At 43.0% G+C, this 13,527-nt stretch overlaps 1 protein-coding gene across 1 annotated transcript in view; it reads left to right on the top strand.

Annotated features, from left to right (window-relative positions):
* The first annotated feature begins 2,255 nt into the window (after positions 1-2,255).
* Positions 2,256-13,527, top strand: part of bnc2 (basonuclin zinc finger protein 2) — a 152,826-nt gene continuing 141,554 nt past the window's right edge. Inside the window, exon 1 of the mRNA XM_084559624.1 lies at positions 2,256-2,583. Within this exon, the coding sequence (XP_084415750.1) occupies positions 2,581-2,583 (3 nt within the window). The 5' untranslated portion in view covers positions 2,256-2,580. The remainder of the gene's footprint in view (positions 2,584-13,527) is intronic.

Consider the following 13,527-nt stretch of genomic DNA (forward strand, 5'->3'; position numbering starts at 1 on the left):
GGCATTCTGGGCCGTAGTGGCGGTAAAGGTTAGGCAACCAAACCAGTAAAAGGTTTGGCAGAAAAGTGACAAAGGAGTTGCAAATTTGTTTAAAGCTAAAAACTTGAGCCAGTGTCTGGGCTGCTGTAGAGACATGGCGTTGCAACACGGTGCTCCCTATACACATATACAGGGCTTCTGTTAGCTAAAAATAACACGATTCATACTTGCAGGTGATTATACACTAATGAAAACATAATTCCGGATACTATATTCTGATATTACATCCCCCTGAATTCTACATACTGGTCCTTTAATAATAAATGCTTATAAAGTAATTTGAATGGAGGCCAATATATTTCTGGAACTTTACCCATATTCTGTGAGCACCTAGACCACTGTTATTACTGACAACAAAACTCTTGCATTAGTTGCCGTGAACTGATACTGCATTGCATGTCTGATCCTATCTTTGTCTGTGCATTCGCCAGTCATTTCCAAACTTTTGCTTCAACAACAATGAGCCAGAGGGCGGTTGACCCCGCTCATGCAACGCCGTCCACCGAGCAATACCGAAGCACAGTTGTTCCTACAATTATGAAGTAAAGAGATAACTACGAGCTGAAAATACACCACGGCTATCCACACACCCACTATCATAACTATACTATATCATCTTGTGTTTGTCATAACATAGATTCACCAGCCGATGGTTTAGCAGCGCATCAACAACAAAGAAAAAAAGGTCACACTGTGCTTTGATGTGCGGCGTAAGTCATATTACTCATCCACAGCTCCTGGTGTCCATGGCTCATCAACGCAGCTGAAGAGAAAAGGCTTCCTGAGTTAAATTAAAGCAACATCAAAGCACATCAAGTCAACACAAAATAGATTTTTCTTCCGGACAATCCTTTAAAGGCTTTTTGTTTTGTTGCTCACATAAGTATGTAATATCTCATTTAATTAGCAATCTAAGCCCTCTGACAAACAGGCATATGGTCCTCGCTCTCCCACGGCCTTGGCCTACGAATGAATATGCATATCCTGGGACCTCAGTAGCTTGTTACCCTGGAATGAATTCTACACAAGCCTAATCCCTGATCTATTATTTACCCCTTGACCAAACATGCAAGTGGGGCTTCCAGACGCTTGACTTGATAGAAATGACTGCCCTGGGATTCGGCTGCCTCTCTTACCCCAGCGGAGGAGCCAGGCTGAGGCAGGCAGGCACTCGGAGGAGCACAGAATGTTTCTCTTTCTGTTCCACTCTATCCTCAAACACACACACTCACGCACACACACGTCTCACTCCTTCAGCGCTTCACTCTTGAGATGTCTTAGTCAAATGTTGAGCAAATCCTCATAAAAACAAGTGCACAATGAAACTTTAATGAGCGCGCCCACTTCTGAGGGATCTGAGGGACAGCTTAGGAAATCAGTGTCACATCCCAGCTGCACACGGAGAAAACATAAACTATTTCCTAAAGCGCGTGTGCGTGTGTGTGTGCGCGCACACGGGCGTGCGTGCGTAATGTATTCCCGAGAGCAAAAAAAAAAAAAAAAAAAAAGTGGGGGGAAAAGTTTTCCTGCCATGAAATCATGAAATGAAATGTTTGTATCACCAAAGAGTTAAAACTGCATGTAAAAGATTTCAAAGAATAATGAAAAACAACACACATGTACTTTTTTATTATTATTATTTGCCCTTTCATGAACATTTGTGTAATTTTCTGGGGGAAAAAGTGTTTAGAAAATTATATATATATTTTTTTTTTTGACAAACAGAAAATATCGCCGGATCCTTGCTGTTGTTCAAGTGCTTCCACAAGCTGTAATGCGCGTCTCTTTGCCAATTTCTTATCTTGGGGCTAAGGGTTTTTGACACATTTTTGTTGCAGGGAGACGTGGCTCTTCGTGCTGACAAGGCGTCGTAAATCAACTCATCGGGCAAAGACACTCTACGGACCGACAGTCACTTGGGTTACAGTCACACACGGCGTGTAAAACACTAGTCTGATTTCACCCAGCATAACTCAGCAGCCACCTTCTCTCCTGCCCGGACCGTCCGCTGCTCTTCTCGGCGCAGTGTGCTGACTCCGCAGAAGGAAATCACCGGGGAAGTCTAGGAAGGCGGGTAATTTTTTTTTTTTTCTTTTCGTTTTTCATCAAGGTAGGACAAGCAGTCAGAACCCAGCTTCTGGCTGTCTGCGACCTCGTTTCCTTGATTTCTTCACTTTGCGGTTTGGTTGAAGGAGAAGCGACAGCGTGTCGTGGTCGCGCGTTCCTCTCTGAGACCGACGCGTATCCAACCGACGCGCGTTTCTTCCCAGCGAGGCAACAGCAGCAACAGCAGCAGCAGCCGGGGACAGTGTGATTCTCGGGATAAAAAGAGTGACCGTTTCCCCGTGTTACGCCTAAAACTGTCATAAACATCGGTGCTTAGTTAGTGAAAAAAGAAAACCAGCCGTGAGTCACCACGTCCAGCGCGCAGGACTGAAGAGGAGAAAGTTCCCCACTTGAGGGCGAAATCAGACTTTTTTGAGGACGCCAAGTTTGAAAAGTGCCAGGAGCATCGAGGTCTGTCAGATACAACATGCAGCAATGGTAAATATGACTTATTTTATGTTTAAGTTAGTCAGATTAACCACATCAGGTATGTGAATGGTAACTTTTCCTCTCTCTCTTTATTTTATTTTGCAACTTTTGTGTGAAGTCATTAGAGCACGCAAAAAAAAGAAAAGAAAAAGAAATTCAACCAAGTCCTAGTGAAGTAATTTATTCCTCTGCTTGCTTTTGGTTTTGAAATGTCTCTGCATTTTCTTTTCATATTTTCCTCGTTTCATTTTGCTTTACAAAATCAGCAGAGACTGCACAATTTGTGTGCACATGAAGGCCCTAAAAATAAGACTCAAACTCATTCAACAAAATACCACCTCACAATTTTTAATGCTTGCCTCAAACTTTTGCTCAGTTCTCTCAACTCTAGACAAATTAAAACCTTTTAGGTGACGCCTGAGAGGCCAGCCAGTGACTCCAGACTCGATGTAAATTAATTTGTGCTTACATGCCTTCATGTAGTGAGCTACTTTGCTACTTGTTGATGTGGGCCTTCATTTTTGTAGTTGAGTGCAGCTTAGTGCAATTTCTCTCGACGGCAAGCACACATATGTTAGAGTGGATTTTTTTTTTTTTTTTTACTAAATATGTTAAATAAATGTGAGCAGTCTTCATTGCATAGCCAGCAGTGACATATGCAAAGTTGTTTTTAAGGTGTTAAACCCTTCAGCTGAAAATTCATCTTTCTGCAGAATTCACTCTTCTGCCTTCTGCTATTTTTCTATAACATTTTATCGATTTCTTGAAATATTCTGTCTAGGTTACACTTGATGTTCGGTCTGTTTGTGATAGTGTGAAAACAAAGAGGTCTGCAGATTGGGTAATTACAAATAGCTGGTTTGCACAAACCTGCCATCTTCATTCGAAGTGCCTGCTCGTGTGTCCCTGTGCTACGGTTCACCTCTGAAAGGAAACTCAGAGAGCTCGTGGCACAAACCTGTGACACTGAAACACAAGCGGAGGAATTTCATTTTGTCAGCAGAAGACACTTCTGCGTGGACGCATCTGAATGCTTCAGGAGGCAAGGAGAGGGAAAGAGAGCGGCTCGCAAAAGAGAAACAATGAGAGAGAAATTGAGATGAACGGCCCCACTTAAAAGCGCCACAGAAGAAGCTTCATGCTCTCATCCGCGAGATGCCCGTGAGATTAATGTCTAACACAGGATTCTGGCCTGGTCTGAAGTGTGTGTCGGGGATGTTCCATGGGCTGGTGCTGCTTCTGCGAAGAAGTATGCCAATTTACATTCCTGGGGTGTCATTTCATTACTTTTATCTCCATGCTGCTGTCTCTCTGCCAGAGCAGCCAGGGATCTGTGCAATTCACATTTCCTTGGCCGCACTAAGTAGCACAGATTTGAACCACTAATGTTTTATATTACTATTTGATATATATTTCTGTATGTCCCTTTAGTTGGACATCATTATACATCTATCAGATTCTCAGAATGATGAGTTTGTGAGCATGACATGCCGAATGAAAACACAGGTTAAACAATAAAACATATATTTTACAAAAATCGCAATTGTAAAACTAAACTCCACATGAAAACAAACAAAAAAAAAAAAATAGAGGCAACGTTGGAGTAAATGTCCTTGTTATGCAGCAAATAGATGCCCTGCAGCAGCCCACAGTGCAGCTGCTACGTGAGGTTAAAGAAAAAGTTAAAGTTGTCAGTGAGGCTGCAGCTATAGGTCGTGATTCCTCTGGGTCTGTGGGAATCAGAGAGGGGAGAGTGTGTGAGAGCGCATGTGTGTGTGGGGTGGGAGCCACTGGTTAGTCGGTTCAATAATCTGCTGGACAGGTAGGCCTGTGACGCCCCCCTTAGAGAGGCTGCTAATGAAGAGAAAGGCTGCTTAGTGGTGCTCTCCTCTGACCCCACCAACCCTCCCTGTCCCCCCTGCTGGCTTCCTCTGATTACTGCTCACATCCAGAACTCTTCCCCCTCCGCTCCATCCTCTCTGTTTTCTTACTTTCTCACTCCCTGGCTCTTCATTTGAAAAGAATAAGCGCACACAGCCTCTATTGATAACCCACTCGGCGTAGTTATGCATTTATCTGAGCGTTCGAGCTCTCGCCTCTTGCTCACGTCGCTCTTTGTTTCTTTATTTTATTTGATTCGTTTAGGGAGATAATCACTACTTGACCTTCGTGTTGTTTCCCATTTTCCGTGCAATTTTAGTAATGAGGCTACGCTCTAAAGTACAGAGCTTAACCTCAGAGATGCACAGGTGAAAGGAAATATTAAGTGGAGGGCGAAAGGAAAAATCAAACACAATTTCTTTTGGATTAAAGGAAATATGTACTTTCACTCATTCTATTAAGGTATAAGGAAAGCCGAGAGAGCTCTTCCTATCCTCACCCTCGCTCTCTGCTCTTGGAGTATGTTTTGTTGGTCATCAGTGCACTGAGATGGCCCTGCTCCTCTCCGTCTGTCCTCAGTCGTAATAATCTCTAGAGTGACTGATAGTGTGTCTTGGCAGTGACAGAAAAGGTAATATTTTGAAATGGGGAGTGGGGTCATATACCTAGTGGTGGCTTGAGATGAAAATCTTTGAACAAGACACCGTAACCCAAGCTGCGGGCTCCAGCGACTAAACAGAAACTCTGAGAAATGTTAAAACAAATTGGATCGCATGGACTCCTAATTTAATAAAGAGCTCAGTGTGAGGCATAGTTGATTTAAAACAATATACATATGAAAGACATAATTACATTTTTTTTTTTTTACCTCGGCGCGCAGAGTAAGAAACTAAATCTCGCACACTTCCGCTCGAGAAAACATTATGAAATCTGGTCTGTGTTCATGTGATTCTTAACATGAAAAAGGGACATAAAGAGCAGAAGGCAATGAAGAGGGTTAACAGCTGTTATGACACGAGCATTAAAGAGGTGTTTAGTCTTGTACTATCACATAGATTGATATCTCTAAGAGTTTTAGTCTGCTAAATGATAGTATTGATGGTCTGTGGTGAGAAGACGGATCACACTTGGAAAGGGCGAGTTAATCAGATTAAAATCGGCCCCCGTGCTACAAGCTGTGTTTAAACTGTAAGCTGATACATGTACTTACATGCTTTTGATTTTTCTGTGTCCTTTTTTTTTTTTTCCTCTCCGGGCTTCATTTCACATGTTAATCCAAAACGCTTCCATATTCCTCAAGGAAGGAATCGGGAAAACTGAAGAGAGGCCGTGCACTCTCGCTGTCTTTACGTACGATGGGACCCATTTTTGCGCAACCCAGCCTCTAGAAATACACGCCAAGTCAGTTTTCTGTCTTCCGAGACACAGTCATGATTCTTAACATTTTCAGCTGTAATTCGGGGTGGCCTTAATTGATTCTGTCCAGAACTAATTACCAGCAACTGTGTAAAATAAACACTTCAGTGTCACTGGGTGGCAACTGTCCAAGTGGTAGGGAAATTACATTTCACTTGTAATCCATATGTTCTTCAGCAGGGCTAGAATATAATTCATGTCGACGCTATAGAAATACCAGAGACGCTGGACCCGTGTAACGAACAGGAGTATAGTTGTAACCAAATGGCTCAGTTGGGAGGTATAGGGTTATGTGGTATAATTTATATTTTATAGCTCCCCCTTGCACTGACTGCACTCCAGAATAAAGTTGTTCGATTTTGTTCCATGAACAGGGAGTGAGAAAATCTGGGATTTCACTTGTGATGGAAACTCCAGATACCACTTTGTTCCTCGGTCTCTTCTTGTATTTTTTATTTTCCTGTTGAGTCTCATTTCTTGCTTTCGAATAAAAAAGACACCAAACTAAACTGCTGCTCTTTCTATAGACGGTGAATATGTGAGGTTTTGTTTTTTACTGGGTGCATGCATTAGTACCGCCTGACCCAGTGACTCAAAGGGGATGGAAAGACCTCCTCAGGCCATACCGAGTGATTTGATTAAAAGAGAATAATTTGCCCTAAAGGTGTCTTTTCTCTTCCCTGCAAAAAAGCTGGTGGAAGAAATCTGATATGACAAGATAAGTGGTGGCTCATGAAAAATTCCTCAGGACTGAGACGTAGCATGTTGACTTTGGAATTATTGCTCTGAGTGTCTACTTCTTTGCTAGTAACTGTGCCTGACAATGTTATTTTTACCTGGATAGCCCTTGAAACGATTCCTCTGGTTCTCAAGCCAGAAATCTTTCATTTAAATACTGGGACGTAATGACCAAAGAACTGACAAAGTAAACTTCACAATTCATTCCAGACATTTTCTTCTTTGGGCTTCGCTGACGGTGCACCGTTAAACAGTATTGGATTACATACTGTTATTCCGTAGAGTGCATGGCTATATGATGGCATTTCTAATTGCTAGGAAACCGGCTAAAGTATGCGTTCTCCTGCGCCCCCTTTGCTGGGCCTTGTTCACATCTTTCGTTTCTGTTCTCTTCTAATTGCATGCCACCTCCGGATGCTTGACCAACTTCACACTCAGTTTCTGCGACGCCACAAATAAGAGGAGCATCCTTGTTTGGAGGTTTTGTGGTCGGCCTGATTTTCTCCTTCCTATTGCACTCAAAGTTGTGCGCTGTTTTTTTATCCAGTCCATTTAATAGCGAGTCCTGTGTGACAAAGAGAGTCTGTTTTGCACGGGGCAACCCTTGAAATCTTGTTACTGTGTATGTCATGACCATTGGGTACCTGGAAGTATTGTTGGGTCTGTCCTAAATGGCAAAAACCATTACGTGAAAATTTAATTATGCTACTTCACATGAGCAATTTGGCAAACGTAGTCAGCATTCATTAGTGGACTCTGCATGCGCACTGAACAAAGCTTGCAGTGTGTTAACTTTAGTTTAATTCCCAACAGATAGCGTAAACTCTGTAATAGAATTTGTGTTATACTGCACATAACTTTCTAAAGCGCTCTTTACATCTTTAGGTTGGTTTGTTGTTTTCCTGTCAACCATCGACAGTAAATTCTGTTAGAACTTGAAACGATAATTAAACTGAACATTTTGGAGCGTGATTTATTTTTTTTTATCTGTAACCGTAGCTTAGTTTCAGGAACTATTTTCTTTTTACAAGAAGATACTTATGGGTTCCCCAATGTCTACAGTTTGATGGTCAGCTGCAGCAGCCTTTTGTCAGAACTGCACAGACAATAAAAAAGTGTAAAATCCCTTGTTACTCTAAATAGGCTATAGGTCTATTGTGATTCAAAATGACGCTTTTGTCTGAATCATAGGTAAGGTGTAGGTCAGCGCGTTCCTTTTTCAATTTCAGAGTATAAGTGTTCATACAAAAGCACTGAATATTAAACCGGTGTGGTCTTTAGGTCCGACTATAAAAAGAACAAGGAGCTTATCAAATCTAATTGAAACATACTAACTCAAGAATATATATCACTTGAATTTGCGATCGTAACTCTGTTTATGTGGCAGAATATATGCACACTGTTTTATGGAAAGACGCAACACGCAATGCAGCAGTCAGCTGTGTATCCCACATCTGGATCTTGTCTGGTTTTGCTCCATTGAGGAGATAAAATTTGAACATGGGTACCTTCAGTCTGTGCTTTCAGCCCGATGTATATTAACCAGTTCCGGGCCAAGAGGGAGCAGCAATCACCTTGGTTTTTTCCAAGACTTTACTTTTGGCAGCTTTTTACTGACAATGATTCTCGCTTGAATGTATTGATAATGTTTCAGACATACTTGTAACCTTGTGGGTTGAATGTATAATCCAGCCTTTATTAGCCCGTCTTAATGCAGAGTTTGGACTCTTTATCCTTGTGTGAATTGTGTCTTTGATTTAAGATAAAAATCTGCGAAGGATGTCAGTGCATTGTGTATGCATTCAATTATGAGGCGAATGTTTTCACGCATTCATGTGCCCGGAGGAATGTGTGCGTATGTTAAAGGCATGGTCCTCTTAATAGCAAGTTGGTTATTAATGTAACCGTGACTCCTAACCTTAATCAAATAGCGATGCTTTCAAACCAGGCTCTTTCCCTAACCATGTCATGTTTGGGCCAAACATAACCAAACCTGAACCATAGAAATGTCATGCAATTCAACAGGTATATATAAAAATCCTTTCAATGGACCTTTGAAGGCAGAGACAAATTAAGTCTCAAAATAGACTGGCATTTTAGGCACATAAAATAATAGAAGATACGCCGACCAGGCATATCATTATGACCTCTGACAGTAGAACTAAATAACATTGACGACCTTGTGACAATACAATGTTCTGCAGGGAAACGTATGGACCCTGCATTCATGTGGATGTCACTTAGACATGTACCACCCACCTAGATCAGACCAGACACCCCCACCCCATAGCAATGACACTCCTTGATGGCAGCAGCCATCCCCAGCAGGATGCAGCCTGACACAGACACACCACACACAAAAACAGTTTAGGAACAACCCAAACAAACATGAAAAACAGCACAAGGTGTTGACCTGGTCTCCAAATTCACTAGATCCCAAACAGATCAAGTATCTGTGGGATGCACTGGAACAAGCATGGTCCACAGAGGCCCCTCCCCTCAACCCATAGGACCCAAAGGCCCCCACTAACAACCAAAGACACCACAGGACACCCTCAGAAGGCCCATGTCCATTCTCTGATGGGTCAGAACTCTTCTGGAGGAACAAGGGAGACCTACACAATATTAGGAAGGTGGTTATAATGTTATGCCGGATCGTTGTTCGGTTATGTCTGATGCTACATGTTAAATCTTGTCGTGAGATTTAAATACTTAACTCTGTATCAGTGTCTTGATCTATGTCCCAGTCTCTGAGGGGACCCGTTTTTAATTGACTGGAATCCGTTGGACTGTACCGTGCCGTGCAATACATCGCCACAAACCTGGATGAGATGTTAGCAGTCATACCATGTGATTGTTGGTGACAAGGGTGCTATTTAGGGTGCTAATCATAGTAATTAAGCAGTCTCTGGATGAAAGGATTTTACGTGTTTGTTTGTGTCTTAGTTCACTTTTCCTGTTTGAGGGAAACTTAACACTTATGCACTGTATGTGAAGGACACATCTGTATATGTACGTGTGTGTGTGTGTGTGTGTGTGTATGGTACAGTACTGTCGACAGTTTTGCATGTGTTTTCATATGCGTTTGTGGCCTTGGGTGTTTTTGGAGCTCGGGAGAAATCTGCTGACAGGTAGTGTGTCAGGAGGGGGACAGTGGCGCTTTTGAGACAGACACAAGAGACGAGTCTCAGAGAGAGGGAGAGAGAGAGAGAGGGCCTCTTTCATGTGACTCTGCATTCCACCAAGGCACAGGCAGGGAGAGGCACAAGACGAGACATGCGTCCCCCCTCGTCGCTCCCTCTGCCTCTTCCCCTGCTGCACTCGTTCTCCCGCCCTCTCCTCCCCATCCAGCCTCCATCCCTCCCCTCTGCCAGTGACCTTAACATTTATCAAAGAACCCCATGCTGGAATTCCTCTTCAGCATCTGTGTCCTGGTGGGAGAGTCACACACACACATAGCACAGATACTTAAGTGCACACACACACACACACCCTGTCGCAAACCAATCTGTTTGGAATATTGCGGCGCTGTGGAGGGGCTGTCCTTGTCGTTCCTCGCTAAGGAGGCTGGCCTCGAGACGCTCACACACAGAGACATGGACACATGCTTGCACACAGATTCTCTTGTCCTTCTTGTTTCTTTATTGTACCTCCTGTCACTTTGTCCTATTCATTTAACCTTTCATTAGAGCCAGCAGACAGCCCTGTGTGTGTCTGCACAGCTTCAGGAACAATGCCAAAAAAGCCCCACTGTCACAGTTATTAGATTCCTCAGGCCCCCTTTTACCCCGGCAACTCAATATTAAGAGAGAAAGAGTGAAAGTAGGGAGACAGGGTACGGGAGAAAAGGGGAAACGGGGGGTGCATGGTTGACACTGTTGCCCAACTCCTATGGTGAAGGGTCCTCTTGACTTGTCAAGGACATGTGCCACATGTTGATAGCAGACAGGTCTCCTACGGAACAGGGAATTGAATGTAAGCTACAGCGGAGACCAGGGAGACAGAAAGGGAAAAGGAGAGGACACTGGTCTTGCGCCGTGGCATGCAACAACCCTGGAGGAGTTAGACTAAAAACACAAACAGTTTGCGGAGGAATTTAGGTTTTAATGGGCAGACAGGAGGGGCAGTCTGGTCCCCAAGGAAGGACAGGCCTCCTCTCTTCTTCTCCACTTTTCACATTAAGCACTTAGAAGACATTTGTGTTTGACCAGTCAGTTATGGTTCAGACCATGTACTGCGTATATTGTCATAATCACAATTAGCCACCACTCTCAGGGATATGTCACATAACTGTCACATGTGTGAATCAGGCACGTTCATACCAAACAGACCCACTGGGGAGCTCCCCAAGAAATATATACGTTCATGTTTGCATTTGTTCCACATGTAGGAACCCTGAACTGACATAATGGCCGGTGCCAGGATAACATTTTTATAAATGTTTGCACTGTTGCCAGTCTGTTGTTAGTCCTGCATGCATGTATTCTATCACTAAAAGTTCCTCTTGTGCTTGGACCCTGAAAATGTACTTCTAGGAACTATTGTCCTCAGTTCCTACAGTGCAAACAGTCAAGCACTTCCTATAGTTACATTGGCAGTACTATGAAAAAACTCCTGTTTTTATCAGGCAGCCTTGACACTAGCCAGCCACCACTAAACCAGAAGAAGACGTTTTTACACTACAGGGACGTGGCTTTGGTTGATGGCAGACCTAAAATAAGCTGAAACTCGATGCCTACCCGATCATCTTAAATATGCCTGGATCAGCCCCCATACCGATCTCCTGATACAGATCGGGGCATCCCTAGTTTATGCTCAAGTAGCCACAGAGATTGTAAAAAGGCGGAATCAGGTTATATTGTTATGGAATCATAAGATGGAGGGAGGAGGTCTGAGTGGGTGGATGAGTTACCAAAACTTTGGACTTAAACATGGCAGACTGCAAGTTGTTTCCCAAACAGAGCGCTTATTGTAGCCAGTCTATTATTTTTTGCCTAAACTGAACCATGGTGTTTTGTGTCAAATAAAGAACACAATCAAATCCACTGCATGCTTTTCACTTCACTTGAAACATAACAAGAAGTCCTGAATAAATTTGTGACGCCAAAACAGAGATGAAATATAATCTGGCCTCAATTTCTAAGAGATAGAAACTGCGGCCATCGGATGCCCAAATTCTATGAGGTGCACAGGTTTGCATCAATTGTATAACTCACTAAACCTTGTGCAAAATGCACCATAGTATGATAATATCAGGTTCCTGGTAGAATTTCGTATGTGTAGTCTGAAACGCTTTGGAATCTGCCGTCATGAATGCTGCACATACTCTCTAGTATCGCTCATGAAAGCCCAGAGCAGTTCAGTAAAGCTTGGTAAAGCTGTGTTTAGACCAGTCCAGCCCAGTCAGCAGTGGACAGTGATGCTCCTCCAGTAATACATTAGCTGAAATGGATCAGGGTCTGGAGTGGAAAGGCATTGGTCACTCTGGTAAGGGCCAAGGAATCGCTCACCTGTCATCAGAGATTGAACCAGAGTGCGCGCACACACAAAGAGAGAAAGAGGGGCAGAAACAGAGCAACAATCTGAACCCTGATCATCAGGCAGCGGTCTTGATGAAGCCCATCTCTCACTTGTGTCACCCCGCAGCCCTCGTGCCTCCCCTACCTCCACCCTCGGAGGCCACCGCTTGCTGTGTGTGACTGCAGTCTGCCTCTCTTCTGTCCTCTCTGTCTTCCTTTCTTACACCCTCCCCCCTTTTGCCTTGAGGCTGTCGATCCACTTGTCTGCTCCACATCTCTCTAATTCTCTGATTGGACTCCCCCCCATCCCCCGTCTCTGGGCTGTAATTGATGGTGGTGTTATTGTGTCCAGTTCTTTGGCCCTAAAGCTGTTCCTCCTGGTCAGCACTACTCCACCCTTTAAAACGTGCTGGCAGCGGGTCAGGAAGTGACAAGCTTTTTTTTTTTTTTTGTCTCTGGGTGTGTTAATGTTCCTGTGCGTGTGTACATTTTTCAAAGCGCCACTACCACGGTTTACCAATTTGCTTTGCCTGTTTAAGCAATCAAGGTGTGCCTGATTGGATTTCAAACTTCAAAATCCAAAACAATCTTGACATTCACGCTTCAGCTCTATTTTGTCATTTTGAATAAGGGACAATATTTTCTTAAGAACTCCATGTTCCTTAAGTGAAGTGTTTGCCCTTGGCTGCAATAGGAATTCACACAGTGGCTTTGATTGTGTTCTTTGTTTGGTGCTTCTTTCTTGCAGCACATTTCAGCTGAACTATTTTGCAAAGCGATTACAAAGTGTGGTTTGAAGTAGTTTCCAAACTATCCCGGAGAAGAAAAAGAAAAGAAAAAAACTCTACCTGTTATAATTTTCTTACTCGTCCCCTGTATAGTAATCAAGGTCCTCATACATAAACTTTGGTTGTATTTTAATTTTTTCACTTTTAATTTATTTCAGCTGACGATGTAGTTCTTGAAAGATTTGCAAGGTTAAGTAGGACTGATTATACGTGCAGAGTTTTTTTGTTTTGTTTTTTTTGTAGCTTCCATGATGTATAAATGTATATTTACCCACTAAGGTCTTTCTTTCTCTTTTTCCGTCTTTGTCCCTGTCTCTGTCTTTCTCTCTCTCACTCTAGGCTCCAATCCTTGCCCAGCATGGACCTTGTATTTATTACCCTCTAAGTAATCACTTTGCTTTCTCTTTTGATAGACTGTTATTGCTCTAACTAGCTGAGGTCCCTATAGGTATTTGGAGGCTTTCCAGTTTTATTAGACAAAGGCCTCATTATTCAAGGCCAGCATTAAGACTACCATTAGATCCATTTGCCCCCTAGTCACATGTATCCAGTTGCAACCAATTCATATTATAGCCCCTGCACACTTAGTATTTACAACACAAACATGCTCA

The sequence above is a fragment of the Chelon labrosus genome (genome assembly GCF_963514085.1).
Source record: "Chelon labrosus genome assembly, chromosome: 2".
NCBI classification, from domain to species: domain Eukaryota; kingdom Metazoa; phylum Chordata; class Actinopteri; order Mugiliformes; family Mugilidae; genus Chelon; species Chelon labrosus.